This window comes from Lagenorhynchus albirostris, chromosome 15 (genome assembly GCF_949774975.1).
Source record: "Lagenorhynchus albirostris chromosome 15, mLagAlb1.1, whole genome shotgun sequence".
NCBI lineage: Eukaryota > Metazoa > Chordata > Mammalia > Artiodactyla > Delphinidae > Lagenorhynchus > Lagenorhynchus albirostris.
Window position 1 is genome coordinate 372,985 of NC_083109.1, and position 27,319 is coordinate 400,303.

At 62.5% G+C, this 27,319-nt stretch overlaps 1 protein-coding gene across 1 annotated transcript in view; it reads right to left on the reverse strand.

Moving 5' to 3' along the window:
• Positions 1-431: 431 nt before the first annotated feature.
• Positions 432-27,319, reverse strand: part of MYT1 (myelin transcription factor 1) — a 34,936-nt gene continuing 8,048 nt past the window's right edge. The window contains exons 5-21 of the mRNA XM_060122998.1: positions 25,654-26,418; positions 24,405-24,539; positions 23,850-23,940; positions 22,659-22,772; positions 19,254-19,468; positions 17,777-17,901; positions 16,992-17,249; positions 14,214-14,368; positions 13,171-13,233; positions 12,988-13,056; positions 8,690-8,752; positions 8,277-8,360; positions 4,694-4,915; positions 4,028-4,119; positions 3,361-3,464; positions 893-1,036; positions 432-572 (exon numbers count right to left, since the gene is read on the reverse strand). Of these exons, the coding sequence (XP_059978981.1) occupies positions 432-572; positions 893-1,036; positions 3,361-3,464; positions 4,028-4,119; positions 4,694-4,915; positions 8,277-8,360; positions 8,690-8,752; positions 12,988-13,056; positions 13,171-13,233; positions 14,214-14,368; positions 16,992-17,249; positions 17,777-17,901; positions 19,254-19,468; positions 22,659-22,772; positions 23,850-23,940; positions 24,405-24,539; positions 25,654-26,418 (2,840 nt within the window). The remainder of the gene's footprint in view (positions 573-892; positions 1,037-3,360; positions 3,465-4,027; positions 4,120-4,693; positions 4,916-8,276; positions 8,361-8,689; positions 8,753-12,987; positions 13,057-13,170; positions 13,234-14,213; positions 14,369-16,991; positions 17,250-17,776; positions 17,902-19,253; positions 19,469-22,658; positions 22,773-23,849; positions 23,941-24,404; positions 24,540-25,653; positions 26,419-27,319) is intronic.

A 27,319-nucleotide genomic window follows, 5' to 3' on the forward strand; every position in this document is an offset into this window, starting at 1 on the left:
GCGCACTGGCCGCTCCCGCTGACTCATCACACGCACCACCGCCCGGCCGGGCTGCCCTCTCGGCCTTGACAGACAAAGGAGTACTGTGGTTGCAGCTCCAAAACTTCCCTGAGAACCTGGTCCTTGAGTTTCCCCTGGAGACTTCGAGCTTTCAGAAGCAAAAATAAATCACTTTGTAATACTTCACGCCCCGCACTCGCGTGGAGAGGTCAAGGCCTCCGGCCCGGCGAGCGCATCGCATCGAGGGAGACACGGATTTCCAGGCACCCCTCTGGGTAAACCCCCCGAGGCCGCCCTGGGCTGCCAACTAGAAGTCACTGTGAGTTGGGAATCTCCACTGGGAGGGCAGGGCAAGGGAGGTAAAAGATGGAGGCAAGTCGGGGTACCCCCGGTGCCCCGGATCAGCACGAGGGCTCCTCACACGAGGAGGACTAGACCTGGATGCCCCTCACGGCCTGCTTGATGCTCTCGAGGAGGTCCTTGTTCTCGGGGTTCTGGTAGCACTCCTGGTTGGAGTACATGTCGGTGAGGGTGCTTACATAGGCATCAAAATTCTGTTCGCATATTGGCTCCTAGAGAACAGAACCAGGTTAGCGAGGCCCATCTGTGCAGGGGGCCCCAGGGTTTCCAGAAGCAAGGGAAATCGATGTGGGAAATCTCGGACCCACACGCCCACGCCACCAGAGACAAGCCCACGGACCCACCACGGGCGGCACTCGGACTGAGACAACCACGGCCCAGGCTGCTCAGGGTGCTACAGCCACCATGGCCAGCTGTCTGCCCAGGCAGAACCCCCAGCTCAGGGCCCTTCCAGCGAGACCCCAGAGGCAGAGGGGCGCCCGCCCTCCCGAGAGCCCGAGGACGTGGCTGCCACGGGGCCGCCGCTACCTACCATGTGCGGAAGGCGGATGTTGGCAAGACTTTGGATGAGGGCTTGGCTCAGGCCGGACAGCTCCAGGAACAGGGCTTCGTTCTGCTCCTCGATGAGCCTGTTCTCCTCCTCGATGCTCTTCAGGCTCCTCTCCATGGACGAGATCTGCGCCAGACAGAGACGGGAGCTGCCTTCCGACGCATCCCCCTGGGAGCGCACGGGGCGTGCCCGCTGGGCCACGCCTCACGTCCCTTTGCGAGAGGGTGAGGAGGCAGAGGCCCTGCCGCAAGTGAGGGCTGGCAGCACCCTGGTCCCTGGGTGGAGGAGGGGATGCAGTGACTGAGCCAGGGCGGGGGTGCCACGGCTTTATGTGCCCCACGGGGTGGAGAGGAGCACAGACTGAGGCACCTGGGCTCAAGTTCCGGCTGCTACCAGCTTTCTGTTCTTCCTCTCTGGTAGGGACACCGTACACACCTTGTGGGACGTCCACCTGCCTTTGGGTTTCCCCCACCAGAAAGACCAACCAAGTGCCTTATTAAAGCTGTGAAGGTGGGCTTCCCTGGTGGCGCAGTGGTTGAGAGCCCGCCTGCCGATGCTGGTGGACGCGGGTTCGTGCCCCGGTCCGGGAGGATCCCGCATGCCGCGGAGCGGCTGGGCCCGTGAGCCGTGGCCGCTGAGCCTGCGCGTCCGGAGCCTGTGCTCCACGGCGGGAGAGGCCACAACAGTGGGACCCGCGTACAGCAAAAAAAAAAAAAAAAAAAAAAAAGTAAAGCTGTGAAGGCAAGCAAAGCAGGCCGCTGCAGCTCTCTGCGACTCACGGCGGAACCAGCACGCCAGAGAGCATCCTGGGATTTCTGGCACAAACACTTCTCCTTCTCTGGACCCAGCAGGGCACTAGGAGGGAGCCTGGAAGTTCTCCCAGGGGCTCTAAGGGTTCCACATGGAGCAGCAGAGCACGGTGATGACAGGGCTCATGGCCATGGGCGTCTCGCCTGCTCTAGGTGCCACAGGCACACATGAGTCTCAGGGCGAGCAGAACCCTGTGCAGAGGGTCACCACCCCATGGGGAAGGTGGGAGAGAAGCCAACCCCGGGCCTGGCCCAGAGGAGACATGCTTGGGAGGGCAGCCCCCAGCCTCGCTGCATCTCAAAGGAGCCTCAGGCAGAGGCAACCTCATGCAGTGTGTGTGACACACCAAGCCATCCCTCAGGGGCAGGATGGCGAGCCGCCGTTCAGGAGGCTACGGCTCTGTGACCTGCGGCTGGGAAGCATCACTCTCTCACCGCCTAGTGACAAGCCTTTGGCTTTAAAAACGTTTTGAGGAGAGGTCCGGAGCCTGCCTTCTCTGCCTGAGCCCTCCTGCGGAGCACACAACTCAAAACTCCCTGGACGGGAAAGGGGATCCAAGTCCTTCCAAGAGGACGATAGTGAATACTCTGTCTATAAATAGGTGGGCATTGGCAAGTAAAGAGAAATCAGAGGTGCTTCCCAAGGGTGTTGACACTGGGAGATCCCTTGGACTTTGAGAAGGAAAGGAGCAGGGAGGTATGGGGGGGGACAGCCACCCAGTGGGGTGTCTCGGTCCCCAGAGACAGCCCCTGCACCCCTTCTCTGCTTCCACTGCCTGTGAACGTGGAGAAGACGCTGCACAGCAGGACAAAACTCCCTCCAGATCCTCATGGGCTGATGCTCTTTTTACACCAGTTCCTGGGTAACAGGAGGTCAGCATAGAGGCCCGTCTGCCAGGGGAAGGAGGGGCGGCACAAGTCACGTGGACTCCAACATCTCACAGCTCCCATCCACCCCCTCTGCCCTCCAGCTCCGCAGGGCCAGGTCACCTCCTTGTCCTCGGGGACGTGGCTGTGCGCGGCCTCCCCTTCTGTGCCCCTAGCTCTGCTCCGGCCCCCACTCAGCAAGGGAAGGGCATGGTCTTCTTTTCAAAACAGACCATCACCGTTCTCTGTAGGGTTTTGTTCTTGGTTTTTTCTGGTTGCAAATGTTCGATTTGGGGAAATCAGAGAGGTAGGATGCAGACACCTAAAGTAACGTGTAACCCTGTCCCTCAGCACAGCAGTTCTTTCTGGGTCGGACACCGTGCTCACCGCTTTCCTCGTAGAAATGCATTCACCTTACAACAGATGAACGCAGTAGGTTCTCTTATTATCTCCACGCTACCTGGGAGGACATCCAGGTACGGATCAGATGAGAGCCTCACAAGGTCACAGAGGTGGTTTGTGGCAGCGCTGGGCTGGAACCCAGCACCAGCCGGGCTCTGAGGACCCACACTGGGGTTCTGCTCCTACTAACCAACGGGACCAACAGCCACCAGCACCTCAGGACTCCTGACGCCGCCGAGCAGAGCACGCGCTGAGCAGAAGCTGGACAAGGCGCTGGGCTCCCCGCACACTCCCCAGAAGAGGAGGCCGAGGACGGGAAGGAGATCCTTGGGTTGGAGGGCGGGGCGGGGGCAGGCAGGCAGCACCACCCACCTGGGACTGCAGCTGCACCATGGCGGCCTCCATCTCGGAGTTGGACTCGTTCAGGTCGCGAATCTCCTGGTTCAGCTGCTTGATCTCCTCGTCGCTGTCCAGCACTGCCCCAGAGAGAAACCTCAGTCGTGGCTCTCGCAAGTGGGGGTCAGCCGAGGCCTGATGTCTAGATGGACCCAGGGACCCCCTTCCCAAGCAGAAGCCCTGGCTCATGGCCCACATCTCAGGCTGGGAAAGGTGGCCTTCAGGACTAGCAGACGTGTGTCAGCTGTTTGCCTCCTGGCCCTGGGTCTTGGTGGGAAAATAGACGCCTCTGGGGCAAGTGTTAATTGCTGAGATAAAAATGGAAGTTTTTCCAATGGCGCTGATTTCCTCAGCTTCCCTCTTCATTGAGCCTGAGTGAGTTCACAGGCCCACACTATGGCTTCCAGCGCGGCCAGCAGGGCTCACCAGCCCCCAGGTTAGAGCCGTAAGGACCTCGCGAGGGCACAGGGCAGCCAGAGGCTCTGAGCCCAGGTCAGGAGGGCCAGCGGCTCAGCTCAAGAGCTCTGTCCCCACCGCGACTCGCTCCAGGGAGGCTTTGCTTCCCGACCCACTTCTCGCCAGTGCCACCCGCCCACTCTGGCCGCAAAGACCACGTGCAGGGGCTGCAGGATGGCAGCCTTACCATCACTCGTCTTGAATTTCGTGCCGAGAACCTCATCCCCTGAGACTTTTCCCTTCTTTCCAGCGAAGGTCGCTCTGGGACAGCCGGACAAGCTGGAAGCAAAGGTCACACGTGAAAAGCCAGGGCAAGCTCACGCACCACGGGCCAGTCTGAGGTCACATGTCACAGCGAGAGCTGGCGGCCTGGTGGGATCCTGTCTGGAATGTCATCGCTCATCCCCGGTGGCCCTCGCTCCCAACTCCAGCCCCCAGGCTCCCTCAGTCCTCAGCAGCCCAGGCCATTCCCAGCTCAAGCCACTGCCCTGAAGTCTTGTCCCTCGGACGGCTCAGGGCAAGCACCACACCAACATTTCAGAAAGGACCTCCTAGCCGCTTCCTGCTGCTATCTCCCCGCAGTGTGTACCATCCTTCACCAAACTAGGTATTTAACTTATGTGCTGGTTTGCAGGGGGGCTGGTGTCCTCTTGTTCTCCAGAGACTGATACTTGATGGACTTTCAGTAATGGCTCGTGGAATGAATGGGCTACCAGTTCGGGTCTTGCTTTTTCCTCGAGAAACTACCATTTACACCTGAGCCCTGGTCTGGCCCTCCCTGGGAGCCTTGCCCACAGCCCCGCAGCTGGGGCCCTCCTGGGTGATGCAGGGGCAGGGAGGCTGGGATAGTCACCTCCTGTGGGTGAGGAAGCTGCCGTTGGCATGGCCAGAGCCGTCGCAGCCCGGGGTGGGGCAGGTGGGCCCCTCGTTCTTCAGGGGCTTCCAGGAGGAGGATGAGCCATTGAGGGAGCCCTCTTTCTGCCTTCGGGCGGCCAGAGGGCAGCCCGACGCACTTCTGTGAGAGGCGTATTTGCCGCTGATGTGACCAAGCCCCACGCAGCCTGGAACTGGGCACCTGGGCACAAAAAGGTCAGAGGTGAGCCCCAGGTGCCGGAGCCCAGAGACCGCCCCCCCCCCCCAGGCCAGACCCTAAGACACGCCAGGGTCTCCTGGACGAACTCCAGGCCTTGGAGCAAGAGAAGCACAGGAAGCACAGGAGGCCCGGGGCCTCCCCAGCACAGGGCTCGCGCTCCCCCTGCAGCACAGGGCTCATACTCCCTCCCCAGCACAGGGCTCGCGCTCCCCCCACTAGCCTTGGTCTCACATCCCCAGCACAGGGCTCGCGCTCCCCCCCCAGCACAGGGCTCGTGCTCCCTCCTCAGCCTTGGCCTCACATCCTCAGCACAGGGCTCGTGCTCCCTCCCCAGCACAGGGCTCGTGCTCCCCCCGCTAGCCTTGGCCTCACATCCCCTGCACAGCTGGGGGGTCAGCAGCCACCTTCTTGCCCCGACCCCCAGCAGCAGTGACCCCTGGGGCCTGGGGCTGGCTCTTGGTGGCCTCAGGTCTGGCATCATTTCTGCATCAGCCCGGAGGCCACTTGCTGGGAGCTTGCCCTGAGCACTGGCCGCTTGTCACCGCTTTCTACAGGCCACAGACCCAGCAAGCACAGAGGACCCAGTTCACAGAGAGCTCGCTGGGGTACAGACACGCCACAGGCAGGAAGCCCCCGGGAGGTGGCAGGGCTGGGGGACAGCGTGCTGCCTCGTGGCCCGCACACTCGGACTCATCTCACAGGCGCCCTCCTCAGCCGGGCCCATCCTCATACGTCCCCTTCTCAGCTCTCACCCCTTTCTCACTCATCCTAGCCACGTGGGCCCTAACGTGGGCTGTCCACCAAGCTGGCCCAAGGTCACCTTCGCCGCCGATCCAGAGCGGAGTCACTGCCAGGGGCCCCTGCAGGGGACTTGGGGAGGTTCCCTTCTATGTCCACCGCCAAGCCTGGACACCTCCCAACTGTGGGGTCCCAGGGGGACCACTGGGCACTGGGCCCGGCCGTCTGAGGTACCTGAGGTACCTGACGTTACAAGATCAAGAGGCCAAGTGAGAGTCACCAGCTGAATCTAAGCGCTTCTCTCCCGCTCTCCTTGCGAAACCCTTGTCTTCTCAGGAGGGGCTGCTGGGGTTTCCCAGCAACTGCCCTCGTGGTGAGTGGCTCAGATATGTCAACGGTGACTCTGCGAGTCTTTCCTCCACACCCCGGGTCCAAATCTTCAGAGCTGTCAGGTGACCTCATGTTAAGACGTGTGGCACACCCAGGGGACCCCCGGTCAGAGGCGCATCTCTTTGGTCAGGTGCCAGGGCGGCCGGGGGCCGCCGAGGCCTCTCCACGGGCAATGGATGTGCAGCTCCCGTCCCGCCACGCTGGAACCTCCGCAGGCTTTCCTTCTTCTTTTTTTATTGGGGTACAGCTGTTTTACAATGTTGTGTTAAGTTTCCACTGTACAGCGAGCGAAGCGGAGCTCCCTGTGCTATAGAGCAGGTCCTCGTTAGTTATCTGTTTTACACATATTAGCGCGTATGTGTCAATCCCAGTCTCCCAAGTCATCCCCCCCACCGCCTCCACAGACTGTCTAGGTGAGCTACTCAGTCGTGGCCAAAGGGATTTACTGCAACGTGCTGACCGACTCAAACGCTGCAGACACGAGACGCCCAGGAGGGAGCTCTTCCTCTGCGGGTCCCTCCGCAGCCACGCCAGTGCCGGCCGACCAAGGCACGCCACGCAGCAGGGCCTGGCGCACCGACTGAGGTGTCTGCGGCCACCTGCCCTTGTCTAAGATGCTCGTCACTTACAAATACGGTTAGTCTATGGCCAGGGAGGAGATCCTATAAAACGGAGGTGCTAAGTGGGCGGCCCCCTCTCCTTGCCATGGAGCCCTTAGAAACTCCATCCATCCTGTAAATGGTGAACGGTTTCTACAAGTCACATTCTCCGCTTGGCTGCAGAGTCTTGCTGTTTGTTTTTAAAGCAAAGTTGACAGCACATCAGGGAAAGGAAAACCGCTTTTCCCCCGTTAACCTGAAAAACGCTGATCTTGACTCTCATCGTCTGCAAATGCAGCACAATTCATTTATCATCCCTACCAGCAGGATCCTTGCTAAACCCGTAACAGCGATGCGTCTGTACGATCACAGGCAAATGCCTAGGTTCTCGGAAGAAAAAAATATTCTTTATCCACCCTCTCATTTAGTAGGCAGCATTCACAATACCAACAACCATGTATTTTGCATTTTTGATTTAGCATTCATTACAGTTTTACTGTATAAATTAAATAAACAAGCCACTGCCTTATTACAGCAAACAGCCGGTGGGGCTGTCCCCTTTGAAGGGCATAATGCTGGTCAATTAGGCCCCTCCTCTGTGGCCAAGCAGATTGTTTGGGTGGCCAAGCAGCTGGGGTGAGCTCCCGGGAGGAGCAACGGAACCTCGGGCCAGGTTGATCCCCTCCACAGAGGTGAGCGTCTAGCTGTTCCTGACAGTCAGGGCAGACCTGCTTCCTGTGCAACTGCGCGCCCTGCCCCAGCCAAGCCACCAGGCAGCCAGAGCCCTTCCCTTCCAGCCCTCACCCGCCTGGGGGCACCCGCTGCCTGCTCTACCTGGCGTCAGCTCTGAAAGTCCTGGGCAAGTTGGGTGCCGGGTCACCCTGTTTGCACCTGTGGCACAGCCTTGCCCCCACCTGCCAGTGGGGAGCTCGGGGGGGTCCCTCCCGGAAGGATCAGTTTTCAGCGATACCAGCCCCCACCAGGCGAGCCGGGGTCTGGGTCAGGGTTCATGACATGTCAGGCACCCCCAGTGAGAAGGTCCGTAGAGGGTTTCAGGCACTCCGATCACTTAAGGCCCAGGATGTCCTCTCTCCTCCCCACAGGACTGTTGAGGTCCCAGTTCAAGGTGACCCTCCCAGGCTCCCTCACTGCGCGTCAGCTCCCTTCAGAGGTGTGGGAGCGCGCACACGTGGTTCAGAGACTTGCTGTCTTTCTAACCACCCTCTCGTCCTCGACTCTTTGCACCTGACCTTTCCCAGCAGGCCAGGAGCCGTGCAGACCGCAATGCCCGTGAGTGCCTGGGGTTGCCAGGCCCTGGGGTCCACGCCCAGGTGCCCAGGTGCGTGGGCAGCAGGGCACTCTGCCTCTCCCGGCCCGTCAAACGCCGCAAACCCGAGAAGCCCAGACAGGAGCCCGCGCACGCACACGGGTGCGTGTGCACACGGCTCCCGCCTGCAAGGTGTCCCCGTGCACAGTGCGAGCACGTCTGTAAAAGTGGGCGTTGTCACAGCTATATTAATGCAAACAGAATCTAGAAGGAGCTTCTAAAATTATAAAAATACCGGAAAACCCCAAGTCTGCACGGCAGCCAAGAGGCCGGCAGGACCCGGACTCACTTCATCAGCTCAGGGTCTTCCTTGTCATCCTTTGCGGGTGTAGCCTTGGCTCCGCTTTTCTTGGCACGAGGGCAGCCTGACAAGCTGGTGTTGAAAGAGGAAACAATGCCACAGTGGTCCAAGGACCGCAAAGCCTCACACCCCCCTGCCTCACCCCTCCCCTTAAGCCCTGTGACAGCAGCCCCGGCGGCCCCGGCAGCGGGGCCACATGCAGGAGGCGGCACCGCGAGCCCCCAGCTCTGGTCAGAGGGCGCCCTGGTCAGGCTCTGGGAACACTGGCAGTTCCCACGAAAGGGACGAAACCGTCTCTGGATGCAGCAACGTTAATGTCTTACTTGGAGCCTGGAACTTCGTCTGAGGAGGAAACCGTCCCCACCCGCTCCGGCCTGGCACCCAGGGCACGGCAGGCTCACCTCCGGTGCGATGCGTAGTTCCCCGTTATGTGGCCGGAGCCGTCGCAGCCGGGTGTGGGGCACCTGCGGAGGAGAGCGGAGCTGGGACCAGAGCCGCGGAAGTCACTTGGCCACAGAAGACGCCTCTGTACTCAGCCCCCTACAAGTCGTCTACCCACTAAGCTCTCACAGATGGCCACGTGTGTCCCGGCCGGCCTGCTGCCACGACCTCCGGGCCTCGGAGCCTGGCCACCCACGCTCCCCAAGAAGCCCGGGGGGCGGAGAGGAGAGCACGTTTCCACTGCGGGATGATGGGCTCCTGACTCAGCCTCCTGCAGAGGACCAGGCTGGACTAGAAGGTTCCAGAACACATGTGGGCCTTTAAACAAGCGCTCAGGGTGCAGACGCCACACCTAGGGCCGGCTCATCCTCCTTGAGCTTGCTGGAGGAAGACGGCCTATTCCCACCAGGGCTGCCGCCGTCGTGAGCACGGACAGACGGCACTGAGCCCCTGAGACGTGCCACCCCCAGGAGCGGCGACGTCGGGGCGTGAGTCCTACGTGGTGAGCGCCGAGGTCACACGGGCGCGGGCTTCCGAGGGATGGCTGGCACCGGCCGAGGGGAGGGAGGGGAGGAACAAAGCACAGAAGCCCAGCTGGGTGACCCCAAGTGCTTGGTGAATGTATCACGTAGAAGGTAAGACTTCCCCTCTGATACACCGGCTTGGGTTTTCTTATTTTCTCCCTGAATGTCCACTGAAGAGAAATGAATCCGTTCCTGCTGGCGTCAGTGGGGAAAGCACCCGATCCTGCAGGTGGGTCCTCAGGAGGCCTCCGGGGTGGATGTGCCGCCTGTGCCGTGCCCCTCGTGAGGGCGTGGTTTCGTCCTGTGGACCCGGCAGGACCTCGGTGCTTGCATCGGGAGAGGCTGGCTCTCACTGGGTGCTTATCTGCCATTCCTGGCTCCATCCTCACACGGAGAGAGAACTGTGGAGCCAAGGCCATTCCTCAGCACAAACGTGGACCCAGAAGGACAGAGGGCCGAGCGCCAGCGGGGCAGGACACGGGCGGCCCGTCAATCAACAGAGGGCTCCCTCGCGCCCAGGCTCCGGCAGCCGTCAGCGGGCGACACCGCCCGCCCATCTCAGGCTGGCACGGCGACACGGGGGCGCTAGACGCCCAGGAGCCTCCCTCCTGGCCCCTCTCTTCACCCCTGCCCCAAGTGCCACACATCAGCGCCCCCCTGGCCTGGCAGCCGGCCAACAGGTCCATCTCCCTCCTGTCGGGCTTTGGGGTAACTCAGACCCCACTGAGGTTGGGACACCTCCCGCCCGTCACATCTGGGGCAAAGAGGTTTTTGTGTTTTAACGGAAACCACCCACCACCTCTGTCCAGGTAAGCGTCACCCTCTCCAAATGAACCCCAGCTGCTGGGACCTCCTGCTCTGACACTCTGCGTCTCTGCCTGGCCCGCGGTCCCGGGGCGTCAGCTGCTCAGAAAGGCCCTCCGGGCCGCACGGAGGGCACCAGGGTGTCCCTCGCGTGGCTCTCTGCGCTGAGGCCCGGGCCTTGTGACACCCTCTGGAAGGACACTGCTGCTCCCTCCTGGTCCTTCGCAGCTTCGGAACACACAAGCTGGGCGCTGCAGGCAGTGGCCAGGACGGCGGGTCCACGGCAGTCCCAGGCCTCTGTGGCCATAAGCACAGCTCTGGTCTGTGGGTGACACCCCTGCGAGTTGCAGCCTCTGGCGGTGCCTGTGAGTGGGTCTCAGGTCTGGGGGAGGCGACTCGGCGAGAACACGCACGTTGGGGCCCTCCAGAGGCGGGGCAGCCCCACCCTCCTTGCTGGCCTGATGTAACGGCTTTTCCCCAAGAGTCCTGGCCGAGACAGGACGACGTCACACGGCTGGAAAAGCAGGTGTGTGCTCTGGGCGCCAGTGGCGTCGGCCACTCTTATGGCCCTGGGTAACCCCAGGGCCAGCTCCAGGAACCCTCCCACCTTCTGTTCTGAGTGCGTTGTCTGGGCAAGACGAAGAATCCACGCCGCTTGGTGCACAGCAGACGTCACCCCACCCGCAGCCCTGTCCCGGGGCCGGGGCGGGGTGGCGGGGGGCTGTCCCCCACCCCGTGCAGAGCTCCCCCATGACGCCCTTGCAGGCTGTATGGCTGCACTGTGAACGCCCACACCTGAAGTGGGCTGCGCGGCCCAAGGCAGCCGCGCCCCAGCTCCTGACCACACTGGGCACGTGGATGGGAAGAACAAACGCCCTTGGGACTTGATTAAAACACAGAAAACACGTCGTCTGCAACTGTCACTGCAAGCCAGGTGTTGATGGGGGGCCACCAAAAAAGACTCATTTGCAAGGCACAGGTGCCTTTGCCCCCCGTGGACAGGTCACCTTCAGCTGGTACTGCCACGAGGCTGATCAGGGTGCCAAACCCCCACCGAGCGGGGGAAGGAGAGAGGCGCATGGGGGAGCCAGGCCACACCCACACTGCGGCCTGCGAGAAGCATGGAGCACGCTCCACGGAAGGACCCCTGCGGGAGAGAAGCGCGTCGGAGGGAGTTAGGGAGTGATTTGTTTTCACACGAGGAAAACTTTCCATCGCTAACTTCCAGACAAGTTTGGGTTACAGTTCTTCACGGGCTCTCAGTCTTAGAAGGGCACTGACCCTCCCTGTCGGCCACATTTCTGGACCCAGACCGAGTCTGCGTGTTCCTTCCAGGAGCCCTGACTAACGGCTCTGCAGGAAGAGGGCTACTGAGGGTGTGTGGTCACTTCTAGAATTCCACCACCACCCAGGCAGGCCTTCAAAATGGAAAACCATGAAAACTGATCACTTAGAAAAGCAAGTCGAATTGGAAAAGATAATAGGAGAAAGGACCACGAGAAAGATGGTAAAAGAAGAGAGGAAGGAAAGCGGGAAGAGGACGGTGGGGAAGAGTGCGTCGAACCTACAGGACTGAGGGCCTCACTGCCTTTCTGGGGCTGGACACGGGGTGAGTGAGCGCATGTGTGAGGCTGCCATGATGAGCTGAGCCTCAGAACATGCAGGTGTCAAAGCCGATAGTTCCCAGAAAGACGCTTCTGGCCGTGACCCCTGCCCAGCCTTGCCTGAGGGAACGGAAGGCCCCACGGGTCAAAGAGGCAACGCCACGCTTCTCCTGGCTGCTAGGACCAGACAGGCTCCCCGGAGCCACAGAAATGAGGCCGGCAGGACCGGACCCGCTGAGAGAGCTGGAGCTTCCTGCCCCGTTTCCGAGTCAGCTCAGGTCGCCAGAAGCCTGCGGCAACCGTGGTTCCTCACCTTAGAGGCACCAGAGCCCCAGTTCCTCTCTGGCCTCAGCCGGGGATGGGCCGGGGAAACCCGGCCTGAATTCAGACCCCCAGCACAGAGGCCCAGGGCGGTAGGAACCCCCTGAAGAGGGGGCGACCTGAGGGGCCAAGAGGGGGCCCTCCTTCCACAACCTCGGCTCAGCCTGGAAGCCCAGAGCCAGCGCCTTGTGGCTTAGGGCTTAGCTCAGCTCAAGGCATGAAACCAAAGGCAATCACAGCCCCGGGTCCAGCCCCGCAAGGACGCTGAGAGCCGGAAACCTCTGGGTCCTTGCTCCTTGCTTGAACGAGACCACCAAGGAGAGTGGCTGGTGCCACAGGGCGGCCCTGCCCAGACGTCAGGGGCAGGGGGAGCAGAGACAGGGCACAGCCAAAGAAGGGGTGAGCACGGAGGAGGGGCGTGGGGGCGAGGGCACGAGGGGCCAAGACGGAAGCAGCTGGAAGGGGCTGCATGAGGAGGGAAGCGCACGGAGTTTCCGCTGCTGTCACCAGCATCCAGCTCACTTAGCAAGAGCTGCGCGGCCTGTAGCCCCGAGTCACGGAGAGACTTACGAGCCAAGGCCAACTCGGGACTCCTCCCAAATCTCCACGGCAGGAGGAAGGCAGGCCAGACAGCCCGGCAGGGCTCCTCGGGAGAGGGAGAGAACGGGCCGGGCCACCACGAGCCGCAGCCAGGCCCTACCCCTGCTTGGCCCTCCCGGCCCTCGGCCCTCAGAGGGGAGCGCGGGAGCCCGTAGCGGCCCTGGGCGCAAGGGGGCAGGCAGACAGCGGCGCTCAGAGCAGGGAGATACAGGCAGCAGCGGCGACAGCCAAGCAGAATCAGCCCCTCCGTGGCCCTGCCTCTCGGCCCCACGGCCCCGGGCCTCGGGCCGGGGCCGGCCTGTGCCAGAGGCCCGCAGAAGGCTGCTTCTGGCCGGAGCCTCACGGAAGGAGTGAGCAGAGCAAGGAAGCCGCCCAGGAGGCGGGAGGCCGGGAGGGCAGACATACTTGAGGTCAGCAGAATGGGCAGCCATGAGGTTTCTGAGGCTCTTGTCAGCAAGAGGGCAACCAGAGAGGCTGAAAGAGAAGAGATGGGATATCGGGGTGAGCCGAGAGGGGGAGCAGAGGCGCAGAGGAGGAAGACCCACCACGCAGCACCCAGGCCGGGCCGGACCCGAGTGGGGGACGAACCTGCGGTGGGAAGCATAGTTCCCAGTGATGTGGCCGCTGCCGTCACAGCCGGGGGTGGGACAGCTGGACAAAGGAAACAGAGCGTCAGAACAGAGAGCGAGGCCCCCCCGCCAGGCCCGCCCCCCAGGCTGAGCCCGCTCGGAGAGGGCGGCTGCCACCTGCCTCTGGCTCACCCGAAAGCCAAGGAGCGTCTCGTCCCCACCAGCCCGCAGGGCCGGGCCCTCGCCTCTCCGACTACAAGCTTCTCCCACGCAACTTAACTCAAGGAGCAAAGGGAACCCACGTGAAGCTCAGCTTAAAGTCGGGGTGCCTCCAAAGCAGACGTGCTGTGCGTGCACACGTGTGCGTGCTGGGGGATGGGTGTGCAGGGAGCCCCTTCCTGACGTGGCAGGGCCTTCCCCGAGGACAAGACCAGAGCCATCCTGGGGCGAGCCAGCTACAGGGCAGGAGGAAGCTGGAAGCTGGCGGGGTTCGGGGCAGGAAGAGGAACCCCAGGAACAGACTCTAAGCGTCGGTGGGGGCTGGATCACCTGAGGGGCAGGGGCCAGGCCCCTCACGCTCCCTAGGGAAGGTGGTTCTTAGTGGGGGCCGGCCAGAAGGCCGTGGGGTAGCGCACGTCTACCAGTAGCCGCCCCCTCTCCAGTGGCACCTGGTTAAACTGACTCGGCTGCCGGAGCTGAGGTCATGGAGCCCAAGGCAGAGCGCACCTCAGGCCTGGGCGCGAGGGCCAGGAGCGCAGCGGGCGCTCGGGGGCGGTCCCCTCCCCTCGGCCCTTGTCTGCTCTGTGGGCCAGACGGGGGCTTTTGCCCTCACTCTTTATCAGCCTGAAGGAGTGGGTTAGAGGCCCGCGTGGTGCAGGGGTGAGAGGACGCCTTCCCCCACTGCCTGGCCCAGGAGGGGCCTAGTAGCGGAGGCCCAGCCTCTGCCCACCAAGGCAGCCAGGCCAGCAGGACGGTCAGCACGGGGCGCTCCCGCCAAGGCGAGCTCCTCTCAGGGCCGTGGCGGTGCCCTGAGGGGTCCTGCCGCCCAAGGTGGGGACTTACGTGAGCAGCTCCTTCTTTATGTCCTTGGAGAGAAACTTCAGCTTAAAGTTGGCCAGGGTGACCTCCCCGGGGTACTTCCTCTCCTCAAAATTCTCCTCCGACGCTTCCTGGTCATCTGCTTCAGAAGAAGCAAAAGAATGGGCTGCTGGCTCTGACTGCAAAAGACCAGCAGGGAGAGGTTTTAACCGGCTGGCGGGGGGCCGGGCGCCCGGCCCGGGGGCTGAGGGAGAGGGGCCTTTCAGAGGCATCTTCCGGAGTCTCCTGTCTTCTGGAAGCAGGAGGAAGACACAGGAAACGGTGCCCCGAGGGGCTGGGGTGCTGCCTCACCTCAGCCACTGCTCCTGAGCTGCCCGGGAACGAGGAGACGCGGGCGCTGCCCAGCACCACGGCTCCTGACGCCCTCCGCGGACTCAGGCAGGTGGGTCACCTCCCACTACCCGTCCTGGGCTGCAATCTACACGCCCGAGTGTACGCCGAGGGCGGCTCCTCTGGGGCTGGGGATGCGCTCAGTAGGCAGTGGCACTAAGGACGTGTTTGTTGAAATGCTATGAGGCTGAGACGGCACGACGCACAGAGTACGCGACCTCGGGACCATCTGGCCCCACCGAGCCCCAGCCGGCGACCTGGCCGCAGCCGGCACCGAACAAGCACTCTGGCCTCAAAAGCGGGGCCCGCACGTGCTGAGTCGCCACCCACGGGCAGGGTGCTGTGGTGCAGGGGGTGGACAGGGACAGTCCCTGCGTCTGGGCGCAGGGAAGGAGTCCACGAGAGTCAGGAAGGTCAGTGCCCTCCAGGTCAGGCTGCAGCAGACCACTACCCCCGCGGGGGATCACGATTCAGATCTCAGGACTGGTACTTGCTGTGCGTCCCAGGCACGCTGTCCGACCTCCTGGGCGCCACACTTTTCAACTGGAAAGAATAGCTGCCCCTCCCAGGACGGCTGGGGATGGAAGGAGGAAGGGCCCTCGGCACCATGTCACGCCGAGGTCACTGTCGCCACTGGTACTGTTACTGAACAAGGCGCAGCTGGGTGGACGAAGCCCCTCAACTCAAGCCCAGTCTGCAGGAGAAGCGGGGGCCTCCCAGAAGCATAGGGGTAGAGGCTGCTGCAGAGCAGGGAGCGTCCCAGAGGCCCCTGGACACGGGGCCAGCGGTGTTGGGGTGCTGGGGGACCTGAGGCGGGGCTGCTGCCAGAGCTGGGTGAGGCAAGGCTGAAGAGTGGGGCAGTAGCCCTACGAGGATGGTCAAGGAGCCTCGGACAGAGCTGGAAGGAGAGTCTGAGCAGGGAATCCAGGGCCATGGTAGAGGGACTGGGAAGGCCTGATGCAGGAGGTGTTTCTGGGGGGTCACCCAATAGGACGTGGGCACCTGTGCCCAGGACACAGGGGAGGAGAGGAAGGGCCTGGGGGTCAGCTGAGGCTTCCTGCTGGAGAGTGGACTGTCGACCATGGGGCAGAGCGGCAGGCCTCTGTGGCCAGGGACCACTGAGACCAGGGTCATCCACAGAGGGCATGACAGTCCCGGGAGGGGAGAAGGATGCTCAGAGGGCACGTGGAGGGGGCAGGGGCAGCGTGGCCAGAGAGGCCAGCCTGAGCTGGGGGTCAAAGAAAGGGGCAGGGAAAGGGAAGGAGCCGAAGGAGGGGCCGGGGGGCAGAACTGGATAGGGTGACAGCAGACGTGGGGACGCTACGCTGGTGGCCCAGAACAGGAACAGGAAGGCGGGGCCCACCAGCCAGGGAGAGGCCCTCCTGCCGGCCCCGGGTGGGCACCCTCAGCCAGCCTCCCTCCCCTGGGGGCTCCCTCTGAAGAGGTGTCCCTCTTCTGAGGCCAGACATTGAGTTGCAGACACGTGACTGAGGCAGAAGACCTAGGCCTGGGGCTCAGTCGGCTCCTCTGTAAAGTGGGGTTGCATGCGAAGCCTGCAGAGAGAGGGGCCCTAGCTGGCCCTGAGGGTGGGACCCTCTCCACCCCGTACTCCTGCACAGGGACCTGCCCCCCTTGCCCTCCTGGGAGTGGGGGCTGGCAAGGAGGGCAGGGCTGGGGGGCGCCCACAGGCCTGTCCACACGGTGCAGAGGCCACCTGGTCTGAGCCCTCAGAGCAGGGCCCTGCTGTTCGGGAGGCTCTTCTGGGGAGAAGCCCTGCATCAGCCCCCATCTCAGCTGGGTGGAGTAACTGGGAAGGGGGTGTTCCACTGCCCCCAGACTACAGCTCCAGCACAGCAGCCTGGTGTGCGGCCCTTCACCAGGCAGTACTGTCCTGGGACTCTGGCCGCTGGCCACCCAAGGGGCTTCTGAGGCCAGGAGTTTTCTCCTGCCTCCGTCCAGGGAGCCAGGCGCCTGGAGTGTCCTGGTGACAGTGAGAAGAGGCTGCTGCCAGAGCTCTGGGTGTCCCTGATCTGGACACAGCAGGTTGGCGGGAGGCCCACAGAAACGAGGAACTCGGAGCCACTCCCGAATCATCCCCCGTGGGGTCTGAACAAAAGCCCTTCTCCTCCCCGTGCTCTCGGAGAACCGCATTGGTGCTGAACGGTGATTCTGCAGAGGCGAGAAGGCCACCTCTCTCTCGGAGGGGACAAGGCCACAGACTGGCCCAATGGTGAAAACCCCTCCAAGAAGGTGGGCTTAGCTGCCCGAAGGGCGCAGGACCCTGGGTGAAAGGGGCAGGACACACGGAGGCTCTGCCTGGAGCGAAAGCGCGTTCACACCCGCCCTGGGGTAAGGCAGACTGACCACCAGCGCCTGCTCGACCTTCTGCCGGCTCAGGACCCCAGGACCCACCTCCTCGGGTTCCTCCTCTCGCTGGCGGCTGGGCTTGGTGTAGTCCAGGGGCCGGTCCCACTCGTCCTGGCGGGAGGCATGGCTGGACTGGGGCGAGGTCACGGAGCTGCTGGGGGCAGTGATGCTCTGGCCCTGGGAGGCATCGGGTGAGGTCACGCCGGGGCCGCCACCGCCGCCGGGGAAAGCGTTCTCCCGCCTGCGGTGTCTGTGCATGCTCAAATCCAGGGTTCCGTTCTCATCCACCGCGATGTCCGTGGCCTGCATTGCAAAGGTGCCGCCTGTGTCAGACCCCACCCCCTTCCCACGCGTGCCTCTGGTCCCTTACTCAGCTCACCGGAAGCCCAGACAGCGTCTCCCTCCAAGGAGAGCAGACCCAAACAGGAAGAGAAGAGCCTACGCGGGAAGACAGCGTCCTGAGGCTGATGTGGGCCACAGTGCCCACTGCCTTGAGGCTTCCAGCGCTGGAAAACCAGACCCCTGACACGGCAGCTCGTGTGGGCCCAAAAACACGCGCAGGGCCCTTAGACTCGGCGAGATATGGGAACACACGTGTGCACAGCCACTTGGGCCCCCTTAGGCACAGCGCACGGAGTTCGGAGGGGACCCATCCAATGTCTCTGCCCAGCAGGGTCAACGGTCAGGAGGGAGAAGAGGAAAGAGTGGTAATCACCTAGTAGACCCTGGGTTTGCTGAGCCCCCTTCGCGCAGGCAGCACGTGCCCCTGACTGCAAATCCCAACCCCCTTCTCTGCCTCAGCAGGGGCTCCTGGCAGGGGACACACCAACCTTGCCGGGCAGGTCCTGCGGCTTCGTGCTGAGGTTCTCGGGCATCTCCCAGCAGCGCGTGGAGAGGTTCAGGATGGCCGTGGCGGCCATGTGTGCGGCCTCCGCGTCATGGGCGTAGTCGAAGCCTGTAGAAGAGGACGAAGCGCAGGGGCTGGGCCTGGGGGGAGAGGCCTTTGGGAAAGGTTTGGCTGCAAAAAGGGAACAAGAGCAGGCTGATATACAACCTGAACGGGAGGCGGCCACGCAGACATGGGGTGGGGGTGGGGGGTACTTCGGGATGGCTGGGAGCCTGGCCCCACCGCAGCCCCCCCCCCCCGTCGGGCACTGAGAAGGCCGTTTCTCTCTTGACCTAACTTGGGCAGAAAGGGCAAAGCCTCCAAAGACGTTCGAGCGCCCCCGATATTTCAAACAAAGCAAGTTGTCTGTCGGTGATGCTCATTAGAGACTAAAGTCTGCAAGTAGGAGGAGCGTCTGGAATATCATTCAAGTAGGAAAAGTTTATCACAACGCCTCAAAAGGCTGATTTCGGTGTCGCCCCGCCCCTTCCGCCAAGAGCCACGGCTTTGGTGAATGACATTAGTTCAAATAAACACGACACAGGAGGGCATCAAACGTTATCTTTTCTAGTAACTGTGCTGTAACCGTAAGGTCACTCTCAGGTATGATTTCTGAGTAATCAGGATATCGCCAGCAAATTTCCAGCGCCCCAGCGTAAGTGGGTGCCTTGCGAGAAGGCATGAAGCCCCCAGTCCTAACACGCCGGAGAGACACTCGCACTCCAGGTGGCAATTGTATCATTAACCTGTAGGAGACTCATCACTGCCAATTCTGGGGGCTGACAACAGCCACCAGGGGCCGCCAGCTCCAATCTCAAGTGCACTGGGGCGCTTTTCCATTCTGTTTGTATTTCCAGGGCTAACAGGCTTGCAACTCACAAATTAGTGCAATAAGCGACCCCTCCCCCCCAAAAAATAAGCCAGGAAGGCTTGTTCCGGAAGGTTTGGCGGAATGAATGTTGTTAGCGCCACGAGCACCCGGAAAGTTTGTTGCTAATGTCACATTGTATCCAGCAAGATGGTCCCCGCGCAGGAAGCATCTGTCGGGTACCCAGGCTCAGCACAGCGGTTGTCTGACCCTCCCAGACCCCCAGCCCTTGAGCTGGAATAAACTGGCTGGGAACGGACAGCCAGGGGAGGGCACGCTCGTAGGGTGAACCACGGCAGCGACGTCGTTAAGTCTGTGGACACGCACGGCATAACGGACTTGGGCTTGTTTCACGTGTAGTGAGGAGGCACATCCAGTTTGATGGTGAGTGTGTGGGCAGCAACGTGGGTGAGACACGGACTCTGAGAAGGCCGCCACGGGGGATTGGGGCGTTTTGGGCCGCAGGGTGGAGAGGACCGACACGCTGCTGCTGAGGGCTCCCCTCCGCTGCCCCTCAGACGCTACACCTCCGGGAGCAGCTTCCCCAACTTACATTTAAAGGCTTTCGGTGAGGTTTCGCTGGTCTGAATCTTTGGGGCAAGCATGCGCTTGCCAAAAACCTGAGCGTCAAAACTTGCGTAGTCGAAGGTGACCTTGGAGAACTTCTCCAGCTCCTTGGCCAGGTTGGCCCTGGGTGTGGTGGAGGCCACGCTGGGCCGGTAGCTTCCATACGGAGGGACCTCAAGCTGCTTCACAAAGCACATGGGCCTGGGGCGTGAGACGGAGATGAGAATCATGAAGACAGGACGCAAGGACTCTGTGCTGTTCATCTCAATGCCCCGTGCCATGGCCTGGCCCAGCCATCCCTCAGACCCCGGCGCGGACAGAGACCCAGGCAGGCCCTCCCTCACGTCCACCACTACAGGGTGCCTAGGGGCTGATGTGCAGGAAGAATTGCCACAGGGACGAAGCACTAGGAGCCTTGAAGAAACAGCGCGTGTCCCCTTGCGGACCGCGTCAACAGAGGGAATGAGGAGAGCAGGTTTCTGAGGCCTTTGCCGGGAGCCCTAGAGGAGCATCCTTAGGGCGGCAGGCAGCCGAGGCAGAATTCTGGTGGTGGAATAACTGACAATTCCCCAGAGGGGAGGGAGCTGGGGTGCCTGGAGGGGACATGAAGGAGGTTCTGAGAATCAGCCTCAGGGCGGCCGACTCAGCCCTTGGCCCTCCAGGTCATCTGCTGAAAGTCACCTGAGATGCCCCTGGAGGGGCTGCTGCAAGGGTTAAAGACACGCAGGAAAGGACGCTGCAAGCATTCAGCCACTGTTACTGAAGCTCTGAAAGAGCTCAGATTTTTAAATGCACAAGAGATGGTGCGAACACACCGGCCCTGACAGCACTGGAGCCATGGCGGGAGGAAGACCAGCCCGGCACAGAAAGGCCACAGGGTCTGTACCGGTCTGCGGAGGGGCCTGTGTACCAGTCAGCTGAGAGAAGAGCGGAGGAGGCCTGGGAGAGCCACGCAGTGACTTCAGTCTGGAAAAGGTGGCGGGCGGAATTAAGAAGGAGCCAGTGGTGAGGCCCCCAGGGCGCCAGGCACTACGAGAACTTAGGTGTGACCCGAAAATGGGAGCCGGGTGCCAGGAAGACCCTGCAACCACGATAGGCTGGCTCTGCAGGGCCTTGGGAAAGCGAGGGCGGGGGCGCCTCTGGACCAGCCAGTGGCATCGGAGAAGTGGCTGGTGAAACCGACGGCTCTCCTTCCCCAGCAAGGGCGGGGCCCCTCTGGACCAGCCAGTGGCATCGGAGAAGCGGCTGGTAGTGCTCAGGCACCCCCGGGGGTAGACGAGTCCTACACTTAACGTCTGCGCCACGTTTTGGTGGCTTCCTCAGCCGGGGCTCCCGCCAGCAGCAGACTCAGGGTCCGTGATGCCCACAGAGCTTTGCAGAGATTCTCCCCACACCTGGGGTACTGGCCCCTCCATGGGGCACGCGGAGCCTGGACGGAAAGCTCTGCACCGGGCCACAGCTGCCACCATCTGGCCTCCTCCCCGAGGGCCCGGGAACAAGACAGCCCTGCCTCATCCAGCCTCATGAGAAACTGCTGAAGGCGATAACGCTGTCGGCCCACTTTACAGGCAGACAGACGGAGTCGCGTTCCCGGGGCACAGCCCCCACAGTTGGCAGCGGCCTGGCCCCCACCCTGGCCTCGCCACGACGCACCTGCCTGGTAGTTTGACGTTTTGTCAGTGACTTGGATCAAGGCAAGAAACCCGACAAGAAGCCAGAGGAACAGGAACAAGATGGAGGAAAGAAGCAGTTTCCACCACCCTGAGCGCCACCCGCTTGAAAGAAGCCAGCTGGAGTGCAGGGCGCCCCAAGGGCGGGGCTGCAAGGGCTCCCCAGTGCGGGAGGGCGAGGCCCAGCCCGGAGACCACTTGCACGTGACCCTGAGGCCAAGGTGGGAGGCCACGCTGCTCAGGCAGAGGCTCTGCCAGGCACATGCCAGGGAAGGGACAGCTGGGTGACGGAGGTGGCCCGCCCACCTCCAGACCATGGTCTGTGCCGTCGCCCATGCTCGTGACTGCTGGACGCCGGGCCTGTGCAGGGGACGGTGGCCCTGGTCTCCCACACTCTCCTTTGGGAGACAGACGTGGAACAGAGAGTCTAGACGGGACGATCTGTCAGTTCTAGCTCCTCGGAGATGAGGGAGCAGGGAGTCCGCTGAGCAAGGACACGGGGGGTGAGGGAGAGTCGCCCAGCACGGTGGGCGCCAGAGAACCGGTCCCACTGGGAGGCGATTCTGAAGGCAGGCTGCCGGGGAGCGTGTGGCCTTGGGAAAGCTCCTCAGCCTCTGGCCTTGTTCGTGGCACCTACAGGGGCCTGCGGGTGAGTTCACACCAAGCAGACTCGCTCTGAAGGGTCTTTCAGAAGCCCCCTCATTGATGAGCCGTGTCTGCACGCACACACGGGTGCACACACACTCACACGTGTGCATATGCACCTAAACACACAGCACCTCAAGGGTCACGGGGAGCGGCACTCCGGAGGGTGCCACTGGCACCCACCCCGCTCCCCAGTTCAGGGTCTGTCCTGGGGTGAGCAGCTCCCAGGGCTCCCTAGACAGCAGGGGTCCTGGGCTGGTGCAACCCACTCTCTCCAAACAGGACCAGCGACTCCACAAACAAATCCCTGAACAATCCCAGGCGGTGACATCAGACACCCTCGGGGACAGCGAGGCAGGGGCAGCCGTGCGGGTGTCGGGGCCACGAAACCACCCTCCAAGCCCCCCCTGGGAGACACATACACACGAGCGTGGACACGCACACACAGCGGCGGAGAGGCGAGAAGCCCCCTGGGCACTTGCGGAGGCAGCCGTGAAGCCTAGCAGGACCCTGCAGGGCCTTCCTGGGTAAAAAAGCCCCTGCGCGTCCCTGATTCTTGTTTGTAGGAAAAAAAAACAACAGCCTTGAAGCCCCCTAGGCCTTCCCACCCAGTTCCAAAGAGCAGGTTCAGTCAGTTAATAGGACAACGGAGTCACAGGGCTCCTAGTTCCTCCTGAAGAGACAGAGGGAACAATCTGACACGCATTTCTGAGTCATTCTGCAGAAACTAAGACCCCCACCCGGTGGAGGATGGTGATGACATGCTGACCGCAAGCACGTGGACCCCAGACTGCTTGGAACCGTAAGGCTGAGATTCCCTCACCATCAGCTGATCAGAAGCGGGTCCACGAGCTGATCACCCATCCTGGACCCTCTCCCCTCACACTGGCCGTAAAGACCCTGCCTGACAGCCACCGGGGAGTCGAGTCTTCGGAGCGCGAGCCGCCTGTCCTCCTGGCTCGGCTCTTGTAACAAACCTTCTCCGCTCCAGACTCTGAGCTTGGCCTCACTGCACGTCAGGCACACGGACCCGGGGTCGAAAACACGCCTCCCGGTCTGCGACTCATTTCACTCACCTGAGGATCCGATCCGAACTGGAGCTATTCTTGGAAGGGTCTCCCGTCGGTGGCTGTTGCTTCTCATGAGATTTGGCTAATTTTTCGGCAGCAGCAATGGGACACCCAGACAAACTAGAGAAAGGACAGGAGGACAGCTGAGCCCTCCTCCAGGCCCCACCCGTCCGAGCCGGGAGCCAGGCGTCAGCAGGAGCTCAGGGAAGGCTGCCTTGCCTATAGAGGGGCCTTTCCCCAGGTCTGTCCTCAAGCCCTCAAAGCACCTGCTGCTGAGCCAGCTTCTGTTTCTGGAAATTCTAAGCCAATGACACAGAGACAAAACGCGCCCGGAAGTTCTTCAAGGCTCTGAGCAAAGGCACCTCCTCCGGGTGGGTGCGGGGCCCGGGCCACCCCTCACCTCCCTCCTCTCCCCTCACCACCAACCAGAGCTGCTCACAGTCTATCAGCCCACGGGCCGCAGGCTGGGTGCTGACCCTGGAGGACATGGTCTGCCAGGGTCACACAAGGAGGGCACAGGTCCTGCCCAGGAAGCACCCGACCCGAGACGCCACGGTTGCAGCTTCCACGGCCAGAACGGAGAAAGTGCGATCGCCCCAGCGGTGCTGGGGATTAGCCTCTTCTCAGTGACTGGGCCTCAGAAATGCCGGCCAGTCTTTCCAGCGGAGTGTCACTTGCCGGAGCCACTTCACGCCCCGCCACGGCTGCAGCTACGCGTGGCTCGGGGCGAGGGCGGGGCGACCTCTCACCAGAAGCCGGGCAGACATCTCAAGCACCAGGCGCTCAGCTCCCCTATGGAGCAGCCAGGCTCGGCCCCGAGGTTCTGCCTTGAGCACAAGCTAGTTCTGCCGAGGTTCTGCCTTGAGCACAAGCTAGTGTCCAGAGGTTTCCCGACTCTCAGCAGGACAGGGTCTCTACCTGGCTCTCCCCACAGGCTGCAGGCCTCCCTGCGCTGCGCGCATCCATTCCTCCAGCCGCCCTCTGGTCTCTCGGGACCCCCACTCACAGTGGCACAGGTGACCACCCCTCCAGGTGCTGCTCTGCTCCCGCCAAAGGTCTGCCCTGACCGTGCACTCACCCCAAAGGGCAGCACACAGGGAGACCGTGTCCCAGGCTGGGACACGCACTGCAGGCACCCCCCACCGTGGCCCTCACCATTCCCAGCCCAGCCCGGCCCAGCCCGGCCCAGCCCCGTACCTTCTGTGCGTGTTACGGTTGCTATTCACGTGGCCCTGGCCTGTGCAGCCAGGAGTGGGGCACTTGAGCACGTTCTCATGCATGGCCAATACTGCAAGACAACGTCGGGGGGGGCCGGTGAGCACCACCAGCGCGGAGGGTGCAGGAGCCCCAGGCCCCGCTCAGTCAGGCCACGCCCGCCCCCTCTCACGGTGACCCTGGCCTCCCTGAGGCAGAAACCTTACAAACTTAAGGGTCACGATCGCTGCCCCTCGCCTAGAAGCAAGGACGGCTTTTCTCCTGAGCCCTCAGAACACAGACGGCGGCCCCTCCCCCGGTCCAGGGCCCGGCCTCCCCGCCGTGTGCCCGTGTCTGTGGCCGGTTTCCAGGGGCCCTGACCCAGGCTGCCATCTCAAGGTGAATAACTGGGCGTGCTCCATGTCGCCACGCTTGTAGGGCCCAAGCTTGGGCCTCTGGGCATGCCAGTCCAGAGGGACAGGGACAGATGGTGGCCACTCCTCTACGTGGACACCATCCAAACACCAGAGGCGGCCTGAGCCGTGCAGAGCTACTCACTCTCCGGGGGGATCCTGTCCTTGTGGGGGCAGCCAGACAGGCTGCGGTGGTGCGGGTACAGCCCAGTGACGTGGCCGGTGCCGTCGCAGCCTGGTGTCGGACACTTGATCTCACGCTTCTCAGCTCTTGAGGGATCTAAACACACAAGGCCTATCCGTCAGAGGGCAGCCGGGAAGCTGGGCGGGAGGTGGTGAGCAGGGAGGCGGCAGGGCAGCTCACCATCCTTCACTCTGGCTGTCCAGAGAGGAGAGTGACCAGACTGCCCAAGAGCCCAAAAGGGACCGTGGCTGGACAGCACGGGGACCCTGGAGAGACCGTCCACACTGGCCGTCCGCGTGGAAAAGCTCCCCACAGCTTGCGGCAAGCCACAAACAGCGGAACCCGCAGGGCTTTAGGGGGGACCCCCCCGGATGGCGGCTGGCACCCTCTGCCCTGTCCTGCTAATGTCATGCGAGGGCCACTGGCTTCGGGCTGGGGGCCAGGCCTCTGCACAGAGAGGTAAAGCCGTGTGACAAGGTCTCTGCCAGGACACGTCCTTTGTATTTGACAGTAATGGGCACCGAGGGGCTGAGTCACTTACCCAAAGCAGCTAATAAAGGCCTGGGCAGAAATTTGACCCCAAATCTCAGTTACTGACCTCGTAGAGCCTCTGCAGGCCCAGAGAGGTCACTTTCAGTGTGGGGCAGAAGGGAATGCCTCTCAGGACACACACGGTCCCCAGAGCATAGCCAGTGTCCCAGGGAAACTTCCAGAGGAGCCATCCGTCCCCTTTGGTAGGGAAGCCACAATGCAGAATTCACAGACCATCCTCAGAAAGCCCACCCCAGGGAGGGCAGGGCCCTGGCGGGTTCTGTGTGTGTGGTTTAAATGGGAGGAAGTTGTCCTCAGACCACCGGGCAGGCAGGGGCACCCTAAGGGGCTCACAAGCCTCTCCCGGGCACCGCCTCCCTGCGCTCGCTGTCGCCGGCCTCTCTGTCCAGGGCTCGTACGGCGTCTGCACCTCAGCGTCAGTCGGTCCCTGAGAACCAGTCCCACTGTCCTCCATGGCTCGGGCCTGCTCTGCACTGCTCAGTGCTCCCAGCCTGGCCACCTGCCTCACCGACCACAGGCCGCTTCTGTCTGGCCCACACCACCTCCCCCCGCCCGTGCCCCCCAGCCCGTAAAGACCTCAGGACTCGCCCATGGGTCCGGGACCGCGCACCCCCGGGAGGGGGCGGGGCAGGGCCAGGTGCCCAGGTGCCCAGCCTACCTTTGCTGCAGTAGCTCTTCCGGGCGGCGTCCAGGGGCCTTGCCGCCTTCCCCGGCTCGCCCGGGCCCAGCGGGCCTTGCTCGGCGGGTGGGCATCCCGGCTCACGGACGGCCCGCACCTGCTCGGCCTTCAGGGCGATGGCCTGCTCCAGGAGGCCCAGGTTCCCGCGGGTCATCATGTCGTACATCTCCGACTCGTCCGTGACTGTGGACTTCTGGGACCTCGAGTCCTCGTCCTTGCCGTTGTCATCAGAGCGCACTTCCACGAGGACGGAGTACGCGGGCCTGGGGCTGGGCGGCGCCGGGCGTCGGGGCTCAGAGGCCTCCGGGCGGGGGGCGGGGGGGGCCTGCTCCTGGCAGATCGCGTCAGGCGGGGCATCCCCCCGCTCAGTGCCCAGGGCCACCCCCTGCTTGCTGGACTCCTCGCTGGCCACACCCTCCAGGGACTGGGGACACAGCTCCTGGGAGCGCTCCCTGGTAGCTTCGATCGCTTCCTCTGCGTCCTCCGGCTGGACGAAGACACCCTTCTCCCCCGCACCGCTGGTGGCTCCTTCCTCAGCCTCCTCCCGCACCAGGCGCACGATGCCGGCGCCCCGCTTGGCCCCCTGGCCCGAGTCTTCCCCGACCAGTGTCTCTTCGGCGATTTGGCCCAAATTTAGGAGAGAAGTTGCAATGATCTCCTGATAGCTGCTGTAGCTGCCCTTGGAGGAGCCCGTGAGGCTGCTGATGGGACTGGATCCGAAACGGGCCTTGATGGGGCTCCTCCCTGCACAAAATCAGAAACTGCGTGGGAGGCACACGGGGAATAGAGGACAGGTCTCCAGGCGGGGCTCCTCCAGCCTGCCCCACTGCCGCCGGGCGACATCAAACCCCCAGAAATGGGCTCGGGGTGGCCGTTTTTGTCAGCCCCTCTGCCCGGATCTGGAGATCACAGTAAACTTATGTCGGGAGGTGGAAGGAGAAACCACCGCAGTAATTTGAAGCTGAGAATTACTCTGATACTTTTGATTAACGGTCCTCCCTGTCATGTGTACTTTCTTATATCAGGCGAATCTACATTTCATAAAATGGAGCTTAAAGAATGGATCAGGGCTTCCCTGGTGGCGCAGTGGTTGGGAGTCCGCCTGCCGATGCAGGGGACACGGGTTCGTGCCCCGGTCCGGGAAGATCCCACGTGCCGCAGAGCGGCTGGGCCCGTGAGCCATGGCCGCTGAGCCTGTGCATCCAGAGCCTGTGCTCCGCAACGGGAGAGGCCACGGCAGTGAGAGGCCCCGCGTACCACAAAAAAAAAAGAATGGATCCAATTTTTAAAAATTTGTTTCATAACTGATAAACAGCAAAAGCTGTTTTTAAAGTTTAAGGCTTTTAATTGCCACGGCTAAGACGCAGTGGGTGCTCACCACACCCAGGCCCCCTGGGATCAACAAGGACCACCCCCCAGGGCTCAGCAGCCAGCCCACGTCCTCCCACTCTAGGAGGGGCCAAGCCAGGGCCGATGCCTGAGCGCCAAACTCCCTCCTTTATAAGAAACCCAGCAAGCGAGAGTCCCCTGGCCCTGCACCCTCTCAGGCAGAGCCGGGTCGCCAGGAGGGAGGCGGGTATGAGGACCCTCCCTGGAGTGGCTCCAAAATGAATAAAAATCCACCTCAGGCCCTGAGAGCCGAGAG